The following is a 27,270-nucleotide window of genomic DNA, read 5'->3' on the forward strand; positions in this document are numbered from 1 at the left end:
CAAGGTGAATTTCTGCCCGTGCAGATAGTGATTGAACTTTTTCACTCCCCACACTAGGCTGAGGGCCTCCCTGTCAATCTGGGCGTAGCTACGCTCGGCTGAGGTTAGTGATCGTGACGCAAAGGCTATTGGCCTCTCTGAGCCGTCCGAGAATTTGTGCGACAGCACCGCTCCAATGCCGTAGGGTGACGCATCACATGCCAACCGAATTGGTAATGCTGGGTTGTAATGGGCCAATACCTCTTTTGATGTGATTAGTGTTTTGCTCTTCTGGAAAGCTCATCTACATTCGTCACTCCACTTCCATGGCACCCCAGTTTGCAGTAGGGTGTTCAGTGGGTGTAGTATTGTAGACAAATTTGGCAAGAACTTATGGTAGTAGTTTACCAGCCCGAGGAACGACCTCAGTTGTGACACATTTTCCGGTGCTGGAGCCTTGACTACTGCCTCAATCTTCTCTGGGGACTTATGTAACCCCTCTTTATCGATAACGTGGCCACAATACGAGATCTGTTTTCTAAAAAACTCACATTTGGGGTGGTTAGCTCGGAGCCCATATTCCTGCAATCTAGTGAGCACCTGCTCTAGGTTGGCAAGGTGATCGCTGTCATTTTCGCCCGTGACCAGGATGTCGTCCAAATAACTCTGGGTCCCTGGGATCCCTTGCAGGACTTGTTCCATTGCCCTCTGCCAAATAACCGGAGCTGATGCTACCCCGAATACCAGCCGGTTGTATTGGTAGATACCTTTATGGGTGTTGATTGTGAGGTATTTTTTTGATGCTTCTTCTACCTCCATTTGCAGATACGCCTGGGCCAGATCAATTTTAGTGAAGCGTTTCCCTCCAGATAGTGAGGCGAAAATATCTTCAATCCACGGAAGTGGATATTGTACGGTGTGAAGGACCGGGTTCACTGTTACCTTAAAGTCCCCACAGATGCGAACCTTCTTTGGTTCCCCAGGCGTGCTGCTCAACGACTTTTTCATCACAGGGACGATGGGTGTAGCCCACTCGCTCCAGTCTACCTTGGACAGTACACCTGAACGTTCCAGACTCTCCAGCTCTGCTTCAACGGCTGGGCGGATCGCATAAGATACCGGTCTGGCCCTAAAAAATTTGGGGCTTGCGTTTTCTTCAATTTTAATCGTCGCTGTCATGCCTTTTAGTGTTCCGAGTCCTTGCTGGAACACTTCTTTCGCGTCAGTTAGGATCTTTGACAGTCGCCCAGGTGTGACGTCGTCATCCTTTTTGTCAGCCACAGTCAGTGCCTGTATGGAATGCCAATCCAGTTGTATTTTCCGGATCCATTCATGTCCCAGTAATGGTGGTCCTCCATCTTGCAATACATACAGGTCTAGTTTTGGTGTTTCCTTACCGTTATATATAACGGTCACCCTTATTTTTCCTTTGGGGTAGACTTTTTGCCCCGTGTACGTCTTCAAAATAATTTTTGTGTCTCTCAAGGGTACGTGTGAGAATAGCCGCTCGTAGTCCCGTCGGTTTATGACTGTTAGGGCTGATCCTGTGTCCAATTCCATCTTTACCTGGACTCCTGCTATCTTGAGAGTGACCCAAATGGTTTGGTGATCCTCCGTTGTGATCACATTATGTAGTTTCAGACAACTCAGTTCCCTGCCTTCGGAGTCGTTATCACTCTTTTGTTCGTCTGAACTATTCTCTGTCATCTTATGTACCTTCTGGTACTTTCCTTTGGTAGGTTTCTTATTGCTGGTTTTCTTTCCCGACCTGCAGACTCGTGCTATGTGTCCTACTTTTCCACACTCTCTGCACACTTTGTCTTTGAACCAGCAATCATTCTGGTCGTGTGTTATTCTGCCGCAGCGATAGCACTTCTCTGTTCCTTATGACATTTCGTTTGTGCCATATTCTTGCTGTTGTATCTCTGCAGCGCCCCGTGCTGCTGCTTCATATGATACCGCAATGCTGAAAGCCTTTTCTAGCGTAAGGTCCTTTTCAGATAAAAGCCGTTTCTGGGTTCCTTCACTTTGAAGCCCACACACAAACTTGTCCCTTAAGGCATCTGTCAGTCCCACTCCAAACTGGCAGTGTTTCGATAGTTTGCGCAGTTCTGTTAAATAATCAGCATTGCTTTCATCCTTGTGCTGGTTCCGTTTGTGAAACTTGAATCTTTCTGCTATCAGCAGCGGTGTGGGGTTTAAATGTTCCTTTAGTATCGTTACTATGTCTTCAAAACTCTTTTCCATTGGCTTCGTTGGGGTTACTAGATTTCGTAATAACCCATACGTCTTTGCACCCATTAAATTTAACAATACCGACGCTTTCTTGTCATCTGACACCCCATTTGCCTTGCAGTACACCTCTATTCGCTCGACATATGTAGTCCAATCTTCGACTTCATTGTCAAATGCGGTGATACTGCCACTCTTCGGCATTTTGGGTGTGGTTTAAAATGGCGTCTCCCAATGGCTTAAAATGGCGTCTCCCGCGCTTTCCTTCCTCCCCCGCTGCTGCCGACGCCGCTCCCGGCGGTTCTCATGGCAACGACGGCGCCTCGCGGATTTCTGCGCGTCTCTCTCTCCCTCTCTCCGACACTGCTCGGCCCTGAACACCGGCTGCGCCCTGTGCGCTCTGCCCTCTCTCTCTCTCCCCTGTCGACGCTGCTCGGCCCTTTGCTGTGCCGCTCGGTCGGGCTCTAGCCCACCGCTGTCCGGGAAGGGTCTGCGCACTACCTGTTGCCAGCCCGTTTCGCTGGACCACCTCGACTGGAAAGCCAAACCTGGCTCTCAACAGCCTCCCCCGCAATTCTCGAGTCTCTGCTGGATGACTGGGCGGTTGCCCGTGGTCAACGCACGAGTCTCTGGCCTTGACCTCAAATCCACTGATCTCCAGGAACGAATCCCCGGGAGGTGATGCAGAGTTGCAGGTAGGTTCGAACCTGCCTCGTCGCCAATGTTACGTCCGTGTATAAGAAGACACAGACTGCGGAGAACGGTACAATAGGTGTTTACTCAACGTGGCTCAGACTGCAACTGATCTGTATAGATTACTACTCAGCGTTATATACAGGTGTGGTCACTGCCGGTACCACAGTATACATGAGCTGTAAAAAGTAGTTCCCCCCTTAAAGGTACATACATTACACAATCAAGCATACTTAATTATTGTCGTTTGTTAAAAAAAGTCACAGGCTGCTTACAAATCTCCCAAATCCCTTTGTGATTACAATAGTGATTGATACTAAACTCCTATAATTATTCTGTAGCTATCCGAGCCAACCACTCTGCCTCTACCCTTCACAATTACAACTCATCCAGAATGTCATACATCAGCACTTCTTTGGTACTAGGGGGTAGAAATTTGTCTTGGTCGGTAGGGTAAAGCAGGTGGTATCGCATTGGCACACCTGTAATATGTCCTGCCCAATGTTCAGTTCCATTGACTTCAATGCAACTGAATATCGGGTGGGGTGCATAACAGGCAGCCGCTCCGATACCGCTGGTCTTGCGCTGCCGCCCAAGACAAATTTCTCCCCCTAGGATCCTTGCTCCCTCCATTTGACGATTGGTAAGCACGCCTTCAACTGTCCTGCCTTCTGGATTTCCCTCCCTAGGTCTTGTAATGATATCAGCAAATAGTGATGGTATTTGCCTGTTTGATTATTTATGCCTTGCCAGCATATTTGCCTGATTGATTATTTGTGCCTGACCAGTGAGAGACAAGCAGTTTAGTTTTAGTTTTGTTTTAGATGGATCTCTAAGATGGTGTCTCCTGTAATGCTGTTAACTGAGGAGTTGAACATACTTTAGATAAAAAGACATTCTCTTTCATAAATGTGTCATCATTGAACCCACATACAAATCAATACATGGTGTCAGAAGTGATTGAAAGAAATGAAGAGGAAAAATCTGAAGTTAAATCAGCTCTCCACATATTAGCAAGCCAAAAGAGAACATCGTTACTTACCATTGGAGAATAGCTAACGAAGTGAAAAATGGAAGGTTTACACCCACCAGCGAAGCTTCAGTTGACAGGTAATGTGGCTGAAAATTGGAGGAGATTCAAACAACGTTTGGAGTTGTATTTAGCGGCAATCGGAGCTGACGAGAAAAATGATAAAATGAAAGCGTCAGTGTTCTTACATGTCGTGGGTGATGAAGCGCTGGAGGTGTATAATAACTTCACATTCGCTGCTGAGGGAGACAAAATGAAGCTGGATAAAATAATGGAACAGTTTGAGGCCTACTGCATACCTAAACGTAACGTGACGTTTGAGAGGCACAGATTTTTCACATGTGTACAGAAAACGGGAGAGACTATTGATCAGTATGTGACTGAACTGAGAAACAGAAGCAAAACATGTGAATTTGGGGGACTGACAGACTCGCTGATAAAAGACAGACTGGTGTGTGGTATTCCAGATAATGGTCTAAGGGAAAGACTGCTAAGAGAGCAAAATCTAGACCTGGGAAAAGCCATAGCACTGTGTAGGGCTACAGAGACTGTGAAGTCGCAGGCAAAGGAGCTGTTCAGTGACAGTAGCTGCAACGTGGATGCAGTGAGAAAGAACGGACACAAACCGTTTAACAAAAAGAGCGCCAATGTGAAAAAAGAGGCGCGGCCAGCGAACAAAAATGAAAGGGACAATCAAAAGTCATGTAGTCGATGCGGTACACAGCATCCACCAAAAAAGTGTCCAGCATATGGTAAAACATGCAATAGTTGCAACAAAAACAACCATTATGCCCGTTGCTGCAAGAACCAAGTGCAACAAAGCAAGGTCCATACAGTAGATGAAAGCGAGATGAAAGGAGTTCTATGTAGATGTTGTGTCTGAAAACAAAAAAGAAAAAAGAGACTGGATGTTGACACTAAAAGTGAATGACATACACATTCCATTTAAATTGGATACTGGAGCACAAGTTAATGTGATATCAGAGACTGATTTTAAGAAAATTAGACCCAGACCAAAGATACATGGAATAAAAGTGAAAGTGACAGGATACTCAGGTACTGATATACCAGTGAAAGGAAGATGCATTGTCAAAGTGACACACAAGGACAGAGAGCACACGCTAGCATTAATCGTGGTGCCAAAGGATGTGCAAGCCATACTAGGTTTAAAAGCCTGTGAGAGACTGAACCTGGTAAAGAGAGTCCTCGTTGTGGAAAGCGAAGGAGAGACAGTCTATGATGAACTCATGAAAGAGTACAACGACCTATTTCAGGGTCTAGGCTGCCTTCCAGGAGAACACACGATCAGAGTAGATAAAAGTATGCCAACGGTCATACACCCATGCAGAAAAGTTCCGTTTGCTCTTCAAAAGCAACTGAAGGCAGAGTTGGACAGGATGGAAAGCATGAACGTGATTCAGAAGATAGATGAGCCAACTGAGTGGGTGAGTTCCCTCGTCGTAGTGGACAAAAAGAATGGAAAGCTCAGAATTTGCCTGGATCCAAGAGATCTAAACAGAGCAATAAAGAGAGAGCACTTCAAGCTTCCTACACGTGAGGAAATCATGTCACAGTTTGCAAATGCAAAGTATTTCAGCAAGTTAGATGCATCATCAGGATTTTGGCAGATGAAACTGGATGAGGCAAGTTCAAGACTGTGCACGTTCAACAGTCCATTTGGCAGATACAGATTCCTAAGGTTACCATTTGGCATTGCCTCAGCTCCTGAAGTGTATCACAAAACTATCCATATGATCTATGAGCACCTGGAGGGAGTTGATACATCAATGGATGACATCATAGTATGGGGAACCACAAGAACTGAGCATGACGAGAGACTGAAAAAAGTGCTGGAAGCAACAAGGAAAACAAACCTGAAGCTGAATAGAGAGAAATGCCAGCTCGGGGTGACAGAACTGACATTCGTGGGAGATATCCTTAGCGGTGAGGGCATCAGACCAGAACTCAGAAAGGTGTCCGCCATTGAGAATATGCCAAAGCCACAATGCAAAAAGGACGTGCAGAGGTTTAATGGAATGATCAACTACATGGGTAAATTCATATCCAACCTCTCAGAAAAGATGGCACCACTGAGAAGACTAACTGAAAAGAACATAGAATGGGAATGGAATCATGAGCATGAGAAGTCATGGAGCGATCTAAAGAAACTGCTCACAGAGGAACCAGTTCTGAGGTTTTATGACCCAGCGAGACCCATCAAGATATCATCAGATGCATCACAGAGAGGGCTCGGTGCCGTTCTTCTGCAAAAATATGACTACTGGCAACCTATTGCATATGCATCGCGCTCAATGACAGACGCGGAGGCGTGATATGTTCAAATAGAAAAGGAGCTGCTCAGCATCACATACGCCTGTGAAAGATTTCACCAGTTTGTGTCAGGACAAGCAATCAGTGTAGAGACTGACCATAAGCCCTTGATTGCATTGTTCCAAAAGCCACTAAATAGCTGTCCGCTTAGAATACAAAGAATGATGATCAGGCTGCAACGCTATACACTGAATGTTACGTACACACCGGGTAAGCTGATGTATACAGCAGACACGTTGTCCAGAGCTGTTGACCCAAGTGAGCCCGCAAACACCAAAATGGATGAAAAAGTGAACGCCTACGTGGACATGATCACAAATGCACTGCCCATAGCAGATGCAAAAATGGAGCTCATAAAGACTGAGACAAACAAAGATGAAACACTGAGACGACTGAGGAAAAGCATCTTGGATGGATGGCCCAACATGAAGCAAGACTGCTCACCTGACATGGCAGAGTTCTGGAACTGCAGGGCGGAACTATCAGTGGTCGAAGACAACATCTACAAAGGAAGTAAAATAGTTATCCCAAAGAGTCTGAGAAAAGAGATGCTAAAAAGGATCCATGGAGGACATCTGGGAATCGAAAAGTGTAAGAAAAGAGCACGAGAGGTGATGTACTGGCCACGAATCAACCAAGATGTGACAAATGAGGTGTCAAACTGCACAATATGCCTGAAATATCGAGCAAGCAATCCGGTAGAACCACTAAAGCCACACCCAGCGCCAGACAGACCTTACCAGAAGGTAGGCGCTGACCTATTCGTATGTCAAGGGAAGGACGATCTTGTAGTCACAGACTATTACTCCCTGTATCCAGAAGTTTGTAGACTGTACACCACCACTGCAGATGCTGTGATAACATGTATGAAAGCCATATTCTCCAGACATGGCGTGGCAAGCGAGGTCTTCACAGACAACGGACCCCAGTTTTACAATGCAAGTTTCCGACACTTTGCCAAAGAGTGGGACTTTGTCCACACAACGTCAAGTCCTCACTTTCCACAGTCCAATGGACTAGTGGAAAAATCGGTCCAGACAGTGAAAAGACTGATGTACAAGGCAAAAGACAGTGGAACTGACTTCTACCAGAGCATGCTTGTATACCGTACAACGCCGCTCGAGTGTGGTATGTCACCAGCCCAACTCCTTATTGGACATCTGCTAAGGTCAAACCTACCCATCCCGGAGAACCTCCTGAAAACAAAAGAGGGGGAGAAAGTGAGGAAGTAAAAGAACAACAGAAAGAAAAGCAAAAGTACTACTATGACAGAGGAACACAAAACCTACCTGAACTCCACACTGGTGACCAAGTAAGGTTCAAAGACAAAACAAACATATGGACTCAGAAGGGAACTGTCCTGAGTGAAGTTCAACCAAGATCATACACCATTCAGACAGATGAGGGTGCTGTTCTGCGAAGAAATCGTCGGGATCTTCTCATGGGACCAGCCACAGCAAGTCAAAAGACTGATACTGTTGAACAACTTGACCACACAGCAGGTCAAAAGACTGATACTGTTGAACAACCTGATCACACAGCTGAGAAACCATCATCTGAGGCAACAACTCAGATTCAAGGACAATCAATCAGAAAATCCTCAAGACACGTGAAGCCTCCTGAGAGACACATTGAGCAAGTTTAAGGACTATTGTTATAGAAGGAAGTAATGTTATCTTATTCTTTCTTCAAGTTCTAGGTATTTACATATTTCATGTGAACACACAAAACAAGGTTAAAAAACCTTGATAATGATAATGATAATGTAAGTTCATTAAGTGTTACAGTTAAAATGCAGAATAATACAAAGAAAACATGTTGTTAGATAAAAGTAAAATACTTTTGTTTTAAGAAAGGGAGATGTAATGATATCAGCAAATAGTGATGATATTTGCCTGTTTGATTATTTATGCTTTACCAGCATATTTGCCTGATTGATTATTTATGCCTGACCAGCAGAGGGCATGTGAGAGGCAAGCAGTTTAGTTTTAGTTTAGTTTTAGATGGATCTCTAAGATGGTGTCTCCTGTAATGCTGTTAACTGAGTTGAACATACTTTAGATAAAAAGACATTCTCTTTCATAAATGTGTCGTCATTGAACCCACATACAAATCAATACAGATCTTAACATCTCTCTAGCCTGCTTTCAAAACCCACCTCTTCCATTGGGCCTTCACCACACCCCATCCCCCACCCATCCCTAAAATATTTTCACTCTCCCACCCTTTCCCTTTTACTTGGCATTCACTGATTTACCTCTCCCTTGTAAAGTGCTTTGAGATGCTTCTCTAAATACCAGGCAGGCGATAGAAATGTAAGTTGTCATAAAGTTGTGTGACATGTGAAACTGCTGCAATTTGTAGAACATAAATGCGCAGATTTGTGATAAGAAGGTATTAAATCCCAGTTCAAATGGGTCTTAACAGCACTCATGTTTGGTATTCCAAAAAGTATTACAAATTATTACTGGGTTTGATTTAGTCAGCCTGATTCAGTGGGTAGCTCTCTCACCTGAGTCAGAAGGCTGTGGGTTCAGGCCCCACTCCAGGACTGGAGCATATAAATGTAGGCCGGCACTTCACTGACTACAGATAATTCAACCCACACACAGTAGTTTTTTTTTGCAGTACTTGTTTTTATTATCGAGATTCACAAGTGGAATATAAAACATTTCAGTGCGTAGCAATTGTCTTAAGTGACTGCATTTTATTTGCATTGTTTGCAGTTGAGTAATTCTCTGTATAATTGGCTTTACATCACAAATGGAAACATTTAGTGAGGTCCCACATGAATGACAGGCCCATAGTTTGGTGCAAAGCCAACGATATCCCCACTGACAGCCTGGTACTTGACTACTTTTGTGGTTTGTGTTGTAAATTGGATTCATGCATTGTAATACATGGCTAGCCACCCAGTAACCTCTATAATGTGGTTTGTGCTGCAGGCAGGAAGGAGCGAATTCCACGGACAATAGAGCAAGCTACAATGGATACGAAAATGAGAATCATTGTGAAAACACGCAACTAAATTATTTGAGTACACTCGGAAAACACTCAGAAATACTCCGTGCAGGGCTTTGCACTCTGGGAATATACAACGGGAATTTGGTCTAGGAGGTTAGAATCTGCAGGATTTTCTGTACGTCTTGAGTCCAATGAATCAACGCATTTGAAATGTGAATTCATAAAATTTACCCTTTACTTCAAATCTAGACTGACACTCCTGAGGGAGTGCTGCACTGTCGGAGGGGCCGTCTTTCGGATGAGACGTTAAACCGAGGCCCCGTCTGCCCTCTGAAGTGGACGTATAAGATCCCATGGCACTATTTCGAAAGAGAGCAGGGGAACTTATCCCTGGTGTCCTGGCCAATATTTACCCCTCAATCAAAATCATTTAAAAACAGATTATCTGGTCATTATCACATTGCTGTTTGTTGGGATCTTGCTGTGCGCAAATTGGCTGCCGCGTTTCCCACATTACAACAGTGACTACAGTTCAAAAGTATCTCATTGTTTGTAAAGTGCTTTGGGACATCCGAAGGTTATGAAAGCTTCCCCTTAAATGCATCTATGCTAATCACCGCAACTACTCCTTGTGGTAGCGAGCTCTTCGACGGGATCTCCGTTTGGCTCGCAGCCCTGCCTCCGATCTATCTTCTTTTCTTTCCAGTTTTGAAGAAGGGTTCGACCCGAAACGTCAACTCAAATTTCTCTCCACGGATGTTGCCTGACCTGCTGAGTTTTTCCAGCATTTTCTGTTGTTATTCCACATTCTCACCACTCTCTGAGTAAAGAAGTTTCTCCTGAATTGCATATTGGATTTATAGCTGACTATAGTTATATTGATGATCCCTAGTTTTGGACTCCCCCACACGTGGAAACGGCTTCTCTATGTCTACCTTATCAAACACCTTCATAATTTTAAAGGCCTCTATCAGGTCACCACTCAGTCTTCTTTCTTGAGAAAGAGCCCGAGCCTGTTCAGTCTTTCCTGACAGTTATAACCTCTCAGTTCTGGAATCATCCTTTTCTGTATGGGAATAGTTATCTCTTGCTCAGGGAACACGTTGCTACTGACTAGCCCTTTAGATTAAAATTTTGTTGAAGAAGCTTCATTACTTATAGTAATTGGAAAATCGTTCTAAATAATAAAGGAGTTAGTTGAGTTCTGCTTAATTCTGCTATTAATACTGATACTGCTAGGTAACATACAACAGCTGTAGTCTTCTTCATTCTGCAAAAGTAGTCCCAACATTCATCTATAAATTAGATCTAGGACACCACTTTTACAAGATTTGCACCGTGAGTAGTCAGATGATTTCCCCCCACTCTACTGTGTTAAGTCCGTGAATGATTGAGACACGGACTAGCAGGAGAGAAACAAAGAGATCTTTACTGGTGAAAGGCATAAACGAATCTAACCAACAGAGGCTCTCTAGCGCCTTTTATACAGGGGTGGTCACTGCCGGTACTGCAGTCTGAGACCAGTTATTCTCTTAAAGGTACATACACAACAATTCCTCCCCTTTTAGATAAACAGTACATAACATTCATTTAACAACTAATGATCACGAATAACAATCACAATTACTGTTGCTAGATACATTGGTTAAGTTTAAGCAATTATAAGTTCAGTCTTTGAGGAGGCTTCCTAATTCTGTCTGGATAACGCCTCTTTGGGGTATCAGGTTCTTCTGGCAATGTTGAGTCGGAATCAATGTCGTTGTTTGGTTCATCTGCTTCCAATATTACCGGTTCTGCGGTACCTGCAATTGGAACGTCGATTTCATTACCAGGTGTATCAGATCGTGGTGTGGAGTTGACGTTTTCCAGTGACTCTAGAATCTGGTCAGCATGGCGTCTTACAATGCTCTCCCCAACGTCCACGGTATACATGAGAGGTCCTTGTCGTGTACAAATCGTTCCTGGCTGCCATTTCTCAGTGCGGTAGTCCCGGGCCAAAACTGGTTGACCTATCTTAAAACTCCTGGTCGGCCTTTCATTCATATTCTGAAACTGCCTGTTCTCCACATCTCTTCGGACGTTTGGCTTAACCAAATCCAAGCGGCATCGTAGTCTTCGATTGAAGAACATCATGGCTGGGGTTTGGTTGGTAACCGCATGTGTCGCATTCCGGTAGGCAAACAAGAAGTTGTCCACCTTGTGTTGTAGGGGTATATCTTCATTACACATTGCCTTGATAGCCTTCTTGAATGTTTGGACAAACCTCTCGGCCAATCCATTAGTGGCTGGATGATATGGGGCAGATGTGTAATGCTTAACACCATTGTTCTTTAAGAACCTCCGGAACTCTTCAGACACAAACTGTGGTCCATTGTCAGAGCAAATCTGTTCAGGCAGCCCATTCCTGGCGAATATGGTTCGTAAAACTGTGATAGTTTTTTCCGTGGTGGTTGAGGACATTTTTATTACCTCTGGCCACTTTGAATGTGCATCCACCGCAATTAAAAACATCGAGTCCATGAAGGGACCAGCAAAATCAATGTGCACCCTTTGCCATGGAGATGAGGGCCACTCCCATGGATGCAGAGGAGCTTGTGGTGGGGCGTTTTGGACCTTCTGGCATCCTGCACAGCTCTTGGTCATCTCTTCGATTTCTCTATCGATTCCCAGCCACCACACAAACGCTCTGGCTAAGCTCTTCATTTTTACCCCACCCAGATGACCCTCATGAAGCTCATTGAGCACTCTATCCGTCAACTTAGGTGGAATTACTACTCTGGATCCACACATCAAGGTTCCTCTGCACACTGACAGCTGTTCTCTTCTTGGCGAGAATGCTGGCAGCAGTGGTTCGCCATGTGCTGGCCATCCCTTCACCGTTAAATCATAGATCCGTGATAGTGTCGGGTCATTCCGTGTTTCCTTTTCTATGTTTGCATTCGTCACAGGGAGACATTCGACTATGGTCGAGTGGAATAACTCCATTGGATCCACTGCAACGTCTTCTTCTTCCACCGTCGGCAACGGTAGACGTGACAATCCATCAGCATTTCCATGCTGTTTAGTTCCCCTGTACTCGATGTCATATTGGTGTGCCCCTAGGAAAAGGGACCATCTCTGCAGCCGTTGTGCTGTCATTATCGGTACGCCCTTCTGAGGGTTGAAAATGGAGACAAGAGGTTGATGATCGGTTAGTAGAGTAAATTTTTGACCGTGCAGATAGTGATTGAACTTCTTCACCCCCCACACTAGGCTGAGGGCCTCTCTGTCAATCTGGGCGTAGTTACACTCGGCAGAAGTTAACGAGCGTGACGCGAAAGCTATCGGCCTCTCCAAACCATCAAGGAATTTATGTGACAGTACCGCCCCAATGCCGTAGGGAGACGTATCACACGCCAGCCTGATTGGCAGTGCTGGGTTGTAGTGAGCCAATACTTCCTTCGAAGTGATTAAGTCCTTACTCTTCTGAAAAGCACGTTTACAATCATCGCTCCATTTCCATGCTACCCCCGTTCGTAGCAGGGCATTCAGTGGATGCAGAATTGTCGACAAATTCGGCAAAAACTTATGATAGTAATTCACCAACCCGAGGAATGACCTCAGTTGCGACACATTTTCAGGCGCTGGGGCCTTAACAACCGCTTCAATTTTGTCAGGGGACTTATGTAACCCCTCTTCATCAATCACGTGGCCACAATACAATATCTGTTTCTTAAAAAATTCGCACTTGGGGCGGTTGGCTCGCAGCCCATGTTCCCGTAGTCTAGTGAGCACCTGTTCTAGGTTGTTAAGGTGTTCACTGTCGTCTTCACCTGTTACAAGGATGTCGTCCAGGTAACACTGAGTCCCCGGAATCCCTTGCAGGACTTGTTCCATCGCTCTTTGCCATATCGCCGGAGCCGATGCTACTCCGAATACCAATCGATGATACTGGTAAAGACCTTTGTGAGTGTTTATCGTGAGATACTTCCTAGAGGACTCTTCAACCTCCATCTGCAAATATGTTTGTGCTAGGTCAATTTTTGTAAAACGCTTCCCTCCAGACAGTGAGGCGAAGATGTCTTCTATCCTTGGAAGAGGATACTGTACTGTGTGAAGGACAGGGTTCACCGTCACCTTGAAATTCCCACAGATGCGAATCTTCCTTGGCTCTCCGGACTTATTGCTTAACGTTTTCTTCATGACAGGAACGATGGGTGTCGCCCACTCGCTCCAGTCGACCTTAAGACAACACGCCCGCCTTCTCCAGATTCTCCAGCTCTGCCTCGACGGCTGGACGAATTGCATATGGTACTGGTTTCGCTTTGAAAAACTTGGGAACTGCATTCTCTTCTATTTTTAACGAGGCGGTTACGCCTTTAAGTGTACCCAGTTCTTGTTGAAATACCTCTTTGGCGTTAGCTAAGATTGTTGACAATCGTCTGGGAGTGACGTCTTCATCTTTTTTACCGTCCACCATCATTGCATGAATGGAATGCCAATCTAAGTTTATCTTCCTGATCCATTCCCGTCCCAATAACGGTGGTCCACCATTTGGCAGTATGTAGAGATACAATTTCCGTATTTTCTTGCCATTGTATTTGACAGGCACCCTTATTTTTCCTCTGGGGTATTTTTTTGCCCCGTATACGTCGTCAAGACGATGGATGTCTCTCTCAAGGGTATGTGTGAAAATAGCCGATCATAGTCTCGTCGATTCATGACGGTTAGCGCTGATCCTGTATCCAATTCCATTTTAACTTGGGACCCTGCTATCGTGAGGTTGACCCAAATGGTTCGGTGATCCTCTTTTGCGATTACATTGTGAAGTTTGAGACAGCTTAATCTCCTGTTCTCGGATTCACTATCGCTCATCTGGTCTTCGGAACTACTGTCCGTCATCTTTTGTACTTTCTTGTACGGTTCCTTAGTAGCCTTTTTGTTGTCGCTGGTCTTCTTCCCAGACCTACAAACTCGTGCAATGTGTCCAATCTTCCCGCATTGTCTGCATATTTTGTCTTTGGACCAGCAGTCCTTCTGGCCATGGTTAGTTCTGCCGCAGCGATAACATTTTGCAAATCCCCGTGTCATTTCGTGGGTGCCGTATTCCTGTGGTTTTTGTTGAATTTCTGCAGCTCCCCTGGCTGCTGCTTCATATGATACTGCCACGCTGAAAGCCTTATCTAGCGTCAGCTCTTTCTCTGCGAGTAACTTCTTCTGTGTTCCTTCACTCAGGAGTCCACAGACAAATTTGTCCCGTAGGGTATCTGCCAGTCGTGCTCCGAACTGGCAGTGCTTTGATAGCTTGCGTAGTTCCGTAAGCTACTCAGCATTGCTCTCATCTTTGTGCTGAGTTCTCCTGTGGAATTTAAATCTTTCTGCTATCAACAGCGGTGCAGGGTTTAAGTGCTCCTGTAGAACAGCAACAATTTAGTTAAAACTCTTCGCCTTCGGATTGGCTGGAGTAATCAGATCCCGCAATAGGCCGTACGTTCTAGCGCCCATTACGTTTAGCAATATTGATGCCTTTTTCCCCTCCGTTATTTCATTTGCCTCGAAATATACCTCGACTCTTTCCACATACGTGGTCCAGTCCTCTAATGTATTATCAAAAGCAGTGATACAGCCAGTCTTCGGCATCTTGCAAATCTAAAATGGCGCCTCCCGTGCTTTGCCTTCTTCTCCGATTTAACAAAATGGCGCCTCCCGCGCTTTTCCTTCTTCCCCGCTGTTGTTAGCGCTGCTTTCCACGGTTTCCTGCGCGTTAAATATTAATTCATTTTCTTTTATTATCTTCCCGTCGTGGAGCGGACCCTCTGGGACACTTCCCTCCCTCTTCTGAGGTCCGAACGCTGCCCAGCTTCGAAACACCGGCCGCGCCCTGTATGCTCCACCCTCTCTCTCTGTCCTTGCTTCCCGACTCGCTGCCCGGCCCCGTTGCAACCCAGGAAGGATCAGAGCACTACCTGCCACCAGCCCGATTAGCTGGGAAACCACAGACCGAGGAACCCAGCCTGGCTCTGGACAGTCTCTCCTGCAAGTTTTGAAATCGATGATTGATGGTCGACGCCCGTTTCTCGAGTTTCAATGGTCTATTTTTTTTTTTTTCTTCTTCTTTCTTCTGGCTCCGACCTTCAACACGTCGTCGGAGCTGCTGCTGAGTTGCAGGTAAGTTCGTTTCTAACTCGTCGCCAGTGTTAAGTCCGTGAATGATTGAGACACGGACTAGCAGGAGAGAAACAAAGAGATCTTTACTGGTGAAAGGCATAAACGAATCTAACCAACAGAGGCTCTCTAGCGCCTTTTATACAGGGGTGGTCACTGCCGGTACTGCAGTCTGAGACCAGTTATTCTCTTAAAGGTACATACACAACATACTGGACACAAGGTCCCACTCTGGACTGTAGAACCAGCTGCGCCTCGATTTTAAAATTCTCATCATTGTTTTCTAATCCCTCCATGGCCTCGCCCCCTCCCTATCTCTGTAACCTCCTCCAGCCTTACAACCCTCAGAGATCTCTGCGCTCCTCCAATTCTGGCTCTGGAATTCCCTCCCTAAACCTCTCCGTCTCTCTTTCCTCCTTAAAACCTACCACCTGTCCCAATATCTCCTTATGTGACTCAAGTTTCAAATTTATTCGATAACACCGTGGGAAGTTTTACTATGTTAATGGCACTATATAAATGCAAGATGTTGTACCTTTATATCTCCCCTAGTTCCACTCTGCTCGTAAAGTTGATTCCTTGTTGGAGTACAGTTCCACAGGTGCTCTCCAGTACCTCACCCAAGTGATCACTACTTATGTGAGAACATTGTCAATTAGTATTAGTAGACTAATCAATGTGAAAGGCCAACCTCAATGCTGTACTCATCATCTACATGCACAATTCTATCATAAGAACATAAGAAATAGGAGCAGGGGTAGGCCATTCGGCCCTTCGAGCCTGCTCCGCCAATCAACAAGATTATGACTGATCTTCTACATCAACTCCACCTTCCCGCCCGATCCCCGCATCCCTTGGTTTCCTTAGTGTCCAAAAATCTATTGATATCAGTCTTGAATATACTCAACGACTGAGCATCCACAGCCCTCTGGGGTAGAGAAATCCAAGGATTCACAACCCTCTGAGTGAAGACATTTCTCCTCATCTCAGTCTTAAGTGGTCACTAGACAGCAATCAGGAGCAGTAACTTTTGCTGATTTTTTTCCCCCCAACCTGGGGCAGCACGGCCAACTGTACTGTCTCTAATGCCTGGTGGAGATCAGCTCAGACTACAGACTGAACCTTGGATCTTCCTGATCTGAGCAGCTCAGATACACACTGAGCCATTGAGGAACCTTCACTTCTGCATACTTGATAAAAACTTGAAAAACTTTCCCTCTACAAGACCTGGAATTGTGGGAGATTAGCGTTTTGTGGGAGACAATGGCCTCGATATTAACTCTCTTATGCCGGGCTGTAGAGGGTCGGAGGGTGCGGGGGTGGTGGGGGGAGTGATTAAGGAGTTAAGTATCGGAACGCGTCGCCAACACACTGTGCACATGCCCGACTCCTTTTTCTGTAAAAGTATCCTCCGGACTCAAAGGAAAACCGTAAACAATGCATGCAGGGCAGAACTAGGCCAATATCCATTAATAATCACTATCCAAAAAAGAGCCACCAAATTTTGGAAACACCTAGAAATGAGCAACCCCCAATGCTATCATTATGAAGCCCTAAAATGCCAAGAGAGGACCATAAAGAAGAATACCCTCAGTCAACTAGTCCTGGGACTCAGTGAAGTAGCTACTAACACTAACCAGCCCCAGGACAGTGACAGCGTAACACAAAGAATTCGACCCAACACAATCGTCGTTAAGCAAAAGGAAAAATATCTGTCATATTGGACAGAAACAACAAAAACCCAAAGCAAACTCAATTGCTACTTGGCCCTAAACAGACAATACAACATGGCTGATTACCTGACCATGGTAAAGGATAGCAAACTGAGAAAAACCTTGACAATGTACAGACTTAGTGAACATAGCCTGGCGATCGAAAAAGGTAGACACAGGCAGACCCGGCTACCAAGAGAGGACAGGATATGCTCTCACTGCAGTCAGGGAGTGGTGGAGACAGAGATGTACTTCCTCACAGCTTGTAGAAAATATCAGGGCATAAGGGAGAATTTCTACCCAAAATTCACAAAAATATGCCCGGAATTCAGAAATTTGAATGACGACCAAAAACTCCCATACCTACTAGGGGAAGAGAGAAATTGTGTAACCTTAGCGGCACACTATGTTACAGCTTGCCATAAACAGAGGGACAACCACTAAATATAAGAAAAGAGTATATACAAATTATATGAATGTATATTTATATACACTCAGGGATATATCTGTTTATACACTGTATGGATAGATCTGTATTTTTGTGTACAACCATGAATGTTTTTCAATGCTTTGGCAACATAAGATGTACCTTGTCATGCCAATAAAGCGATTTGAATTGAATTGAATTGATAGCGGCGCCATCCAAGTGTCCAAGTGTCCCGGCGTGGAGAGAGAGGCGGGACACTTCATTAACATATTTAAATCAGCTCCCACGATGCAATTGGGAGCCCGATTTGAAATTCACTGCTGCTGCGCGGGTTTTCAGTGAAAGGGAGGCGGGAGCTGCCGGTTTCACAAAGTAAGTGCCCTTATCTAGCACTCCTTGAGGGTCAGGGCTAGTCGGCGTGCTTCCCCGGCCTTTCAAACATCCCATCGGCCTCTTTCTCCTCCCCCCCACAAGTCGCGTTTGCCGACCTCCCCCAAGCTCCGATGACCCTCTCTCCCCACTGCCACAGTTGGCAACCTTCCCCCCCCCCCCGCCAAGGGTCACTGGCTGCAGCCTCCTGCCGCTGGTATTCCCTCCAGGCCATTGGCCAGGCTGTCAGTTTGGCCGGCTGCCAGGCGGGAAATGGAACAAATAAATGTTAACGAGGTCCTGCCATTAAGTTGAGCAGGACCTCCGCGCCCTCGGCCTTGTCGGGTTCTTCAGCCGTTTTTGGCCTCACCCTTCACTCTCCCCACCTGCCCGTAAATATCGGGGGCAATGTATCTGCTGCCAACAATGTAAGAAAAATGAATAAGGTCAAGCCCAGAATAAAGTTTGAAATACAAAAAAGCGGGGAGAAAAAATATCCAATGATGTGATTTTCCTAAAGGGAATACCTCCCCTATTTGTATGAGGAAATTAAGAACATAAGAAATAGGAGCAGGAGGAGGCCATTTGGCCCCTCGAGCCTGCTCTGTCATTCAACAAGATCATGGCTGATTATCTACCTCATCTCCACTTTCCTGCACAATCCCCATATCCCTTGATTCCCTTAATATTCAAAAATCTATTTATCGTTGTTTTGAATATACTCAAATGACTGAGCCTCCACAGCCATCTGGGGTAGGACATTCCAAAGATACACCGCTCTCTGAGTGAAGAAATTTCTCCTCATCTCAGTCCTAAATGGCCGACCCCTTTTTCTGAGACTGTGACCCCTGGTTCTAGGCTCCCAGCCAGGGGAAACATCCTCCCTGCATCTACCCTGTCAGGCCCTGTAAGAATTTTGTATGTTTCAATTGGATCACCTCTCATTATTCTAAACTCTAGAGAATATAGGCCTAGTCTACTCAATCTCTCCTCATAGGACAATCCTCCCATCCCAGGAACCAGTCTGGTGAACCTTCGTTGCACTCCCTCTATGGCAAGTACAGGAAACTCTTTTTTATCCGGCACTGACGGGACCGGCCTGTTGCCGGTTTATCAAAATTTCCAGATGACAGAGAGGATTATCTACCGAGGCTATTTTTAACAAAGAAAAATAAAAAAAATCAAGAAATGTGCAGTGTACAGTAATTGGGTACTCACCTACAGAATGTTGTGTTAAATGGATGGTGGAAGATGCTTGATTAAGTACAGTACTGCCAGTTGAGGGTAATCCATAACTCTTTAATTACTTAACAGTAAAACAAAACTTATAAATGACTGTACAGTACAGTATAAAGTACTGTGGTTGACTGTACACTTATTCCAAGTCAACTGGTTCATCAGGAATATCCATGTCAGCTGGGTCATCAGGATCATGCACTTCAACAGATTCTTCAGGCACTTCCACTGCTCCAACTCTTGGAAGCTTTCCTAAACATGTCCCGGATGTCTGCTTGCTTAGTGGACTCTTGCCTTTTTTGTAGAAAGGTGGAATGCAGAATATGGAGGTGCATAACTTCTTGGGCAGAATAGCAAGAATGGCTTTCAGCAAATTTGAGGAATGAAGCAAATCCTTCTGCAGCTTTAACCCAAGAAATCTTCTTCTCTTCAGAAATCTCATCCTCTTCACTTTCCATCTCACTTTCCTTTTCTTTCTTTGGATTCAGAACATTCTCCATTATTTCATCATCACTTAGCATATACACAACAGCAACTTCTCTATCTGCATCAACCCACTGCTCAATATCACTTTCACTGAGGTGACGTAGAGGGTTTGCTGGGCCTACATTTTTCACCATGCTAGCCATTTCCATTACTGTAGTCTTCTTGAGATGAACATTGAACCCATGAAATTCCTCCTCTGAAGAAGAACCTTCAGCAAACATTACAGAAGGCCACAATTTGCGCCAGGCTTGTCTCAAAAGTGTGACCTTTCACCAAGTTCCAGGAACATGCAGCATTAAAGATGACATTTTTAAGATTGTATTCCTTCTGAAATGCGTGAATATTGTCATCTTGGCTTATCAGTTAACGTAGGAAGTCTTTCTTGTAATGACACTTGAGATTTTGGATAACGCCCTGGTCCATGGGTTGTATGAGCGAAGTTATATTTGGTGGCAAATAAATGGTGAAAATATTTCCCGAAACCAATTCAGATTCATGCGGATGGGCTCTACAATTATCAAGCAATAAAATGCATTTGTTATCTTCAGGTTTCCCTATTCTACGGAAATGTTCCCTCACAGGTGAAACAAAAATATGATGGAACCAATTCGAAAAGATTTCCTTATCCATCCAAGCATTTCTTTGAGCTTTGTACTCAACAGGTAAGTGCCTCACATTTTTAAAGGCACAGGGATTTTTATACTTCCCAATGACAGGAAGTTTAACCCTGTGTGATCCAGCAGCGTTCGCACATGTTAGCATGGTTACACGATCTTTATTTTTCTTGTAACCTGAAGCATTAGCCTCACTAGCCCCAGCAAGCGTTGATTCTGGCACAAACCTCCAAAATAAGCCAGTTTCATCGGCATTGTATAGCTGTGCTGGCGACAAATCATGTTGCTGCACAATCCGATTGAAATAATCGCAGTATTCTTCTGCGGCGTCGTGATCAGCTGATTTCTTCTCCCCGGAAATATCGAGTGGTCGTATCCCGTGCCGTACCTTGAAGCACGTTAGCCATCCCTCAGGGAAAGCACACTTGTCAGTGAGCTCCATCTTTGCGTAGAAATCCTTCGTTTTTTCGATTAGCATAGGTCCGGAAGTTGGAACACCCTCTGAACGCTTAAGAGAAAACCACTCATAAAGCACGGTATCCAGCTCTTCAAGCTTAAGCTTACGAAGCGTACGCCGTTTCTCTACACTCTTAGATGTCTCCAAGCTTGAATAAAACTTGAGCAGCTTATCCTTCTGCAATTTGATGTCGTAGATTGTTGACAAACCGATTTTGAATTCATTCATAATGTTGATAGGCTTCTCTCCCCTTTCTAGTCGTTGGCATATGTCGATTTTCTGTTTTAAAGTTAACACCACTCTTCCTTTTGCTTGGACCAACTTTTGGGATTTCCATAAATGCAATGACTACCAGCAGCGTGGGAGACACACAGTACCCCTGTAAAATGGCGGATCAGAAGGGACTACCGGCAGCGTGGGAGAGTCAGACTCCTGTTACAGGGGCTTTGAGGTGTTCCGACTTCCGACAGCGCCAAGAAGCCAAGTAGTGGCAGTTTGGAGAACTACCCCCACTGACTAACTCGGCCACCATGGGAGACTCGGACTCGGCAACATTGCCGGTTATTGAGGTGTTGTTTTCGGAGTAAGAATTTTGCCAGTTAATAGAGAATTCCGGATATTTAGGTGCCGTTTAAACAAGAGTTTCCTGTATATCCTTCCTTAGGTAAGGAGACCAAAACTGTACACAATACTCCAGGTGTGGTCTCACCAGGGCCCTATATAATTGCAGTAAGACATCTTTACTCTTATACTCAAATCCTCTTGTAATAAAGTCCAATATACCATTTGCTTTCCTAATTGCTTGCTGTACCTGCATGTTAACTTTCAGTGATTCGTGTACAAGGACACCCAGGTCCCTCTGAACACCAACATTTCCCAATCTCTCACAATTTAAAAAATACTCTGCTTTTCTATTTTTCCGACCAAAGTGGATAACTTCACATTTCTCCACATTATATTCCATTTGCCATGTTCTTGCCCACTCATTTAGCCTGTCTATATCCCCTTGAAGCCTCCTTGCATCCTCCTCACAACTTACATTCCCACACAGCTTTGTATCATCAGCAAACTTGGATATATTACATTTGGTCCCCTCATACAAATCATTGATATGGATTGTGAACAGCTGAGGCCCAAGCACTGATCCTTGCGGTACCCCACTAGTTACTGCCTACCAACCCGAAAATGACCCGTTTATTCCTACTCTCTGTTTTCTGTCCGTTAACCAATCCTCAATCCATATATTACCCTCAATCCTATGAGCCCTAATTTTGTTTAATAACCTCTTGTGTGGCACCTTATCGAATGCCTTCTGAAAATCCAAGTACACCACATCCACTGGTTCCCCCTTATCTATTCTGCTAGTTATAACCTCAAAAAACTATATCAGATTTGTCAAACATGATTTCCCTTTCATAAATCCATGTTGACTCTGCCCAATTGTATTATTATTTTCTAAGTGCCCTGTTACCACGTCCTTAATAATAGATTCTAGAATTTTCCCTACTATTGATGGCAGGCTAACTGGTCTGTAGTTCCCCGTTTTCTCTTTCCTTCCTTTCTTAAATAGGGGGGGTTACATTTGACACCTTCCAATCTGTGGGAACCGTTCTAGAATATATGGAATTTTGGAAAATGGCAACCAATGCATCCACTATCTATAGCCACCTCTTTAAAAAGCCTAGGATGTAGGCCATCAGGTCCAGGGGATTTATCAGCTTTTAGTCCCATTAATTTCTCCAGTACTATTTTTTTTACTAATACTAATTTCGTTCAATTCCTCATCCTCGCTAGAGCCTTGGTTCTCCACTATTTCCAGGAAGTTTTTTGCATCTTCTTCTGTGAAGACAGACACAAATGGCTGGATTTTACCAGTCCTGAGGAGGCATGTATGGAGGCGGGACTGCTGGGAAAACCCCCCAAAAATGGGAGCGGGTCCCAAACCCGCTCCCAACCCGCCTCCAACCAATCTTCCCGGGAGTCAGGTCCCCGATTTGCGCAGGGTCCCGACTCCTAGAGGCAGGAAGAGGATTACAGCCACTTAACTGCCTGTTAACAGGTAGTTAACAGGCAGTTAAGAGGCTTTTTCCCATTTTTCCACTGCTGCTGCGGGCTTCCCGACATTACTGTCCTCAGCACCTCAATGCTGTCAAACATTGACAATTCATCTGTCAAACAAGTGTGGTGCATATGCTTTTAAGAAAACCGGCAGATGAAGCGTCATCAACTGACATCACCTGACACCGGCTTTCCCTTAATTGGCCGGCAAGCCTGCAGGGTGGGCTTAACAAGGTCAATCAGGGGAAAATAGCGTCAGCTCGTCAGACGTCGTTGGGGGCGGGACTGGAACCCAAAAACCAGCAGTCCCGCCTCGAACTCGGCCTGGAAGGTAAGATTCCGCCCAAAGTATTTGTTTAATTTCTCTGCCATTTCCTTATTCCCCATTATTATTTCTCCTGTCTCAGCCTTACTTTCACTAATCTTTTCCTTTTTACATGCCTATAGAAGCTTTAACAGTCTGATTTTATGTCTCTTGCTAATTTACTCTCATTTTGTTTCCCCTTTCTTTAACAATTTCTTGGTCCTCCTTTGCTGAATTCTAAAATCCTCCCAATCCTCAGGCTTACTACTCGTTTTGGCAATATTATAAGCCTCTTCCTTTGATCTAATACTATCTTTAACTTCTCTTGTTAGCCACGGTTGGACCACTTTTCCTGTGTTTTTTTTTGTGCCTTCAAGGAAAGTATATTTGTTGTAAATTATGTATTAATTCTTTAAATGCTAGCCATTGCTTGTCTACCGTCATACCTTTAACGTAGTTTCCCAATCTACCTTAGCCAACTTGCCCCTCATACCTACGTAGTTTGCTTTGTTTAGATTTAAGACCCTAGTTTCGGATTTAACTAAATCACTTTTAAACTGAATATAAAATTCTATCATATTATGGTCACTCTTCCCTAAGGAGTGTTATTAATTAACCCTTTCTCGTTGCACAATACTAGATCTAAAATAACCTGTTCCCTAGTTGGTTCCTCAACGTACTGATCTAGAAAACTATCTTGCATACATTCCATGAACTGGTCCTCCACACTATTACTGCAAATTTGCTTTGCCCAGTCTATATGTAGATCAAAGTCCCCCATGATTACTGTATTACCCTTGTTACATGCGCCTCTAATTTCCTGATTTATACTCTGCCCTATATTACAACTACTGTTTGGGGGCCTATAAACAACTCCCACCAATGTTTTCTGCCCCTTGCTGTTTCTTAGTGCCAAACTGATTCCACTTCTAAGATCTTTTCTCTCTACTGTCTTTATCCCATCCTTTATTATCAGAGCTACCCCTCCTCCTTTTCCATCTTGCCTATCAAATTAAATGATTAAAGAAGAACTTTTGCTACCATAATATTACATTTTCAAGTCTCCAGGCATTTCAGATAAACACTCTATGCAGAGTATTATTTTTATTTGAACAGCACTGTCTGGATCAACTTGTGTGACAGAACACGTACATATATTGTGACTTCTTATTGTCATCAAAATTTGTAACACAGTGAAGCCTTCGCTATACAGAAACTAAATGAATGAATGGATCAGTCTTGAGTTTAATAAAACTTTACCTCTCACTCAAACAAATGTAATACTATGTGGAGCTTTGGGAACAAGTGAGAACTGATGTGATGATGATTCGTGACAGCATACAGTATAGAGTAAGTAAATCATTGAGGGTCATTTTTGCTTTCGTATCCAAACTTAATGGAATGGAGTAGTAATACTGCTCTTACCTTAGGATCTTGAATTCCTGAAAGCTCCTCATATGTTTTCTCCCCCACCATTACCGCGGCTAGATTAGCTGTGTACGTTGATAAACAGAACAAACAGAATATAGCCCACAGGTTCATTAGAAACCTTCCTGTCCAACACTTGGGGGTTTTGATGGCAGATGTCCTGCCAAACAAAATGGCATAGCAGACATTGAGGGCTGAGGAGAAGGAGAAGACCTTGTTCCTGTTTCTCCCCTTGGGAGTCATCCCGAAAGGACTCTTCCATTCATATAGAGTGAGAAATGATGCAGTTACGTGAAGAGCCACAAAGATCCCCAGCCACATTGACCAGTGCAGCGGCCACATGAAAGCTCCTATCGGGGCTGCTGTGTCTCTAGTTCGCACCAGGATGCCTAAGCTAGTGGAGAAGAAAGGGCTGGTGAAATCGATCACTTTACTTCTCGCTGAGTTGATGCTAAAAGAGGTGACGGCCAAGTGTGCTGCACTGCTGAGCAGATCGCCGACCAGGCCTGTCCAGCGACCATTCTTCCAACCACCATACTTCCCATCGCCGACAATGTACAGGTCAAAATCAAAATTCATATCCTCAGCCAGTTTCTCAAGGAGATCGATGCAGTAGCCATAGCAGCACTTTTTGTATTCTATAGGCACGGAATCATTGCCCGACTTTAAGTTCTCGAAGAGGCTCTCGATGATGGCACTGTCGTTTGTAAGAGCATCCAGGCAGAGCTGCCCTGCAGGACAATGGCCATCTTCATCAACATTGCGGGTGAACACAAAAGGGTGTTCAATAAGCGTCACCACTCTCAACTGCAACCGAGACGAGTGGCTGCCATCGTTCTTTTGCTTCTGCATCTTGTTGGGCCAAATCCCATGGTCCATGACAATTTTCCCTTCGTGCCACCTCCCAAGACGAGTCCACATAGGCTTCCCGACGGGGTCAAGCTGTAGGTTCCAGATGTAGTAATGGCTGTCTGAAGTGATAACAGATGGATCTGTTACTTTAATATAACCTGTTACGCCATCGAAGCTTGTGTTTGCTAAAAATCTGAAGGAAGGAAAAAAAATATATTTGGTTTAGATTCTACTTTTCAAAAATAAAATTGCAAAATCTCCTGCATCTTGTCACAATCAACTGAATATACCTCGCTAGTAACTAATGCTGAGGAAGTAATGTTGCCAGCAATTTCTGACTTGTATGCTTTTGAATAGGGAGCAGGTCAGGGAGGAATATGAAAAATGCATTGCAATGGATTACTAGTTTCCTTGAAGGCTGTCTTGTATTCTTTTCTCCAGGAACTGAATGCACCCCAAGAAAACGACACTGTTATAACGTTTTCTTAAATACACTAATTATACTTGTTAATCATTTGGAAGAAAAAATGCGGGAGGTGGGGAAGGGATTTGTTGTATTTAGAAGTCCAACCACCAATTTGTTTCCCATTCCCCTTCCAGCCCAGCTCAACCTATTTGTCCCCACTTCATTCTCGAACCTGGCTGCCTGCTGTTCTGTTCTTAGTTTCAATTTTATGCATTGATTCCACTCAAGTCTTCAGAGAGAGAAAGCAAAGCAATGCTGTTAGAATACAGAATTATCCAACTCTCCGTAGCGCAAATGAAAGCGCTCTTTTAATATTACGATCTGACTATAATTAATGGCATTGTTTTAAGTACACTATCCAAGGTCATAGTGTAATTGTAGTGCTGCTTCCTAACTGTCCCAATGCTTCCTTTCACTCCCCAGTGACAGGAATAAGAAACAGTGCTGAAAGCAGTCAACATGAACTGACAATGACACCCAGGTACACCAAGAAATGGAACAAATGCAGGCTAATGTGGGGGGAGACTTGAAAGCAGACAAATAGAGGAGTCCAGGAAATTGTAGCTCCTGTGTGTGAGAGTGGAGGCCTTGAAAACCGCTGAAAGCTTGAGAATCCTGCAAAGTACAGGAGCATTGAGACTCTTGGAAATGGAGAGATTCATGAATCCTTAATCACCGTTAGCATAATGAAAATTATTACTGGCTTGTTACATTCCCCTAGCAGATGCACATACTCTGCTGTGTTTCATATTTTTGATCATATCTCAGCTTTTAAATGAGTACAACTTGTTAATTAGTTATTAAAGAAACATAAGGACATTTTTTCTCTCCCTCTGTTCCCTTTCGGTAACCACATTTCCTTGTTAATGCCTCCTATACTGGAGCAGATAGGGGAATATGGAAATTGGTAGTACCTGCGAATGTCTCCAATAATTTTCTTAGTACCGTGTTCTCAACTGTTTCAAAGATTACATAGACTTTTGAGCCCTGGTCAGAACATCATTATGGAACTTACAGATAACCTTATGGTGCCACCAATGTTTTTGATTACCTCAGAAATGTCTTCGTTTCTTTGTTCTGATGTGTTCAATTAAAATTGTAAACTGTTTACACAAAGCAAGTCAAAAGCAGACTAACTGCTCCCACTGAAAAGAACTGAAAATGTTTGAACTCTTTGGGAGATAAAGATTAAGCTAAATTCAACCATTCTCTTAAGCATTCTCAGAATAAGCATCCTTATTGTAACATATAATATTTGCATTGCATAGTGCCTCATCATGTCAAAATATTCTGTGAGCTCAATTTGGATTGTGTAGTCTTGGCATATGCAAGTGTACCTTACATCTCAGGATGAATCAGTATCATTCAATCAGCTGTACTGATGGGATTTTTTCTTTATCTCCTAGCACTATGTTGAGCAGTGTTTTTTCAAACAAGAGAACAAATTTCAGAAGCATTACTGAGGTAAGATTTATATTGAGTTTTTCT

General features: G+C 44.2%; 1 protein-coding gene across 1 annotated transcript in view; it reads right to left on the reverse strand.

Annotated features, from left to right (window-relative positions):
* grin3a (glutamate receptor, ionotropic, N-methyl-D-aspartate 3A) overlaps positions 1–27,270 on the reverse strand; it is a 286,032-nt gene that overhangs the window by 116,020 nt on the left and 142,742 nt on the right. Inside the window, exon 3 of the mRNA XM_085993338.1 lies at positions 24,462–25,509. Coding sequence (XP_085849464.1) covers positions 24,462–25,509 — 1,048 coding nt within the window. The remainder of the gene's footprint in view (positions 1–24,461; positions 25,510–27,270) is intronic.

This window comes from Somniosus microcephalus, chromosome 1, assembly GCF_052327205.1.
Source record: "Somniosus microcephalus isolate GS21.2 chromosome 1, FLI_Smic_1.0, whole genome shotgun sequence".
Classification (NCBI taxonomy): domain Eukaryota; kingdom Metazoa; phylum Chordata; class Chondrichthyes; order Squaliformes; family Somniosidae; genus Somniosus; species Somniosus microcephalus.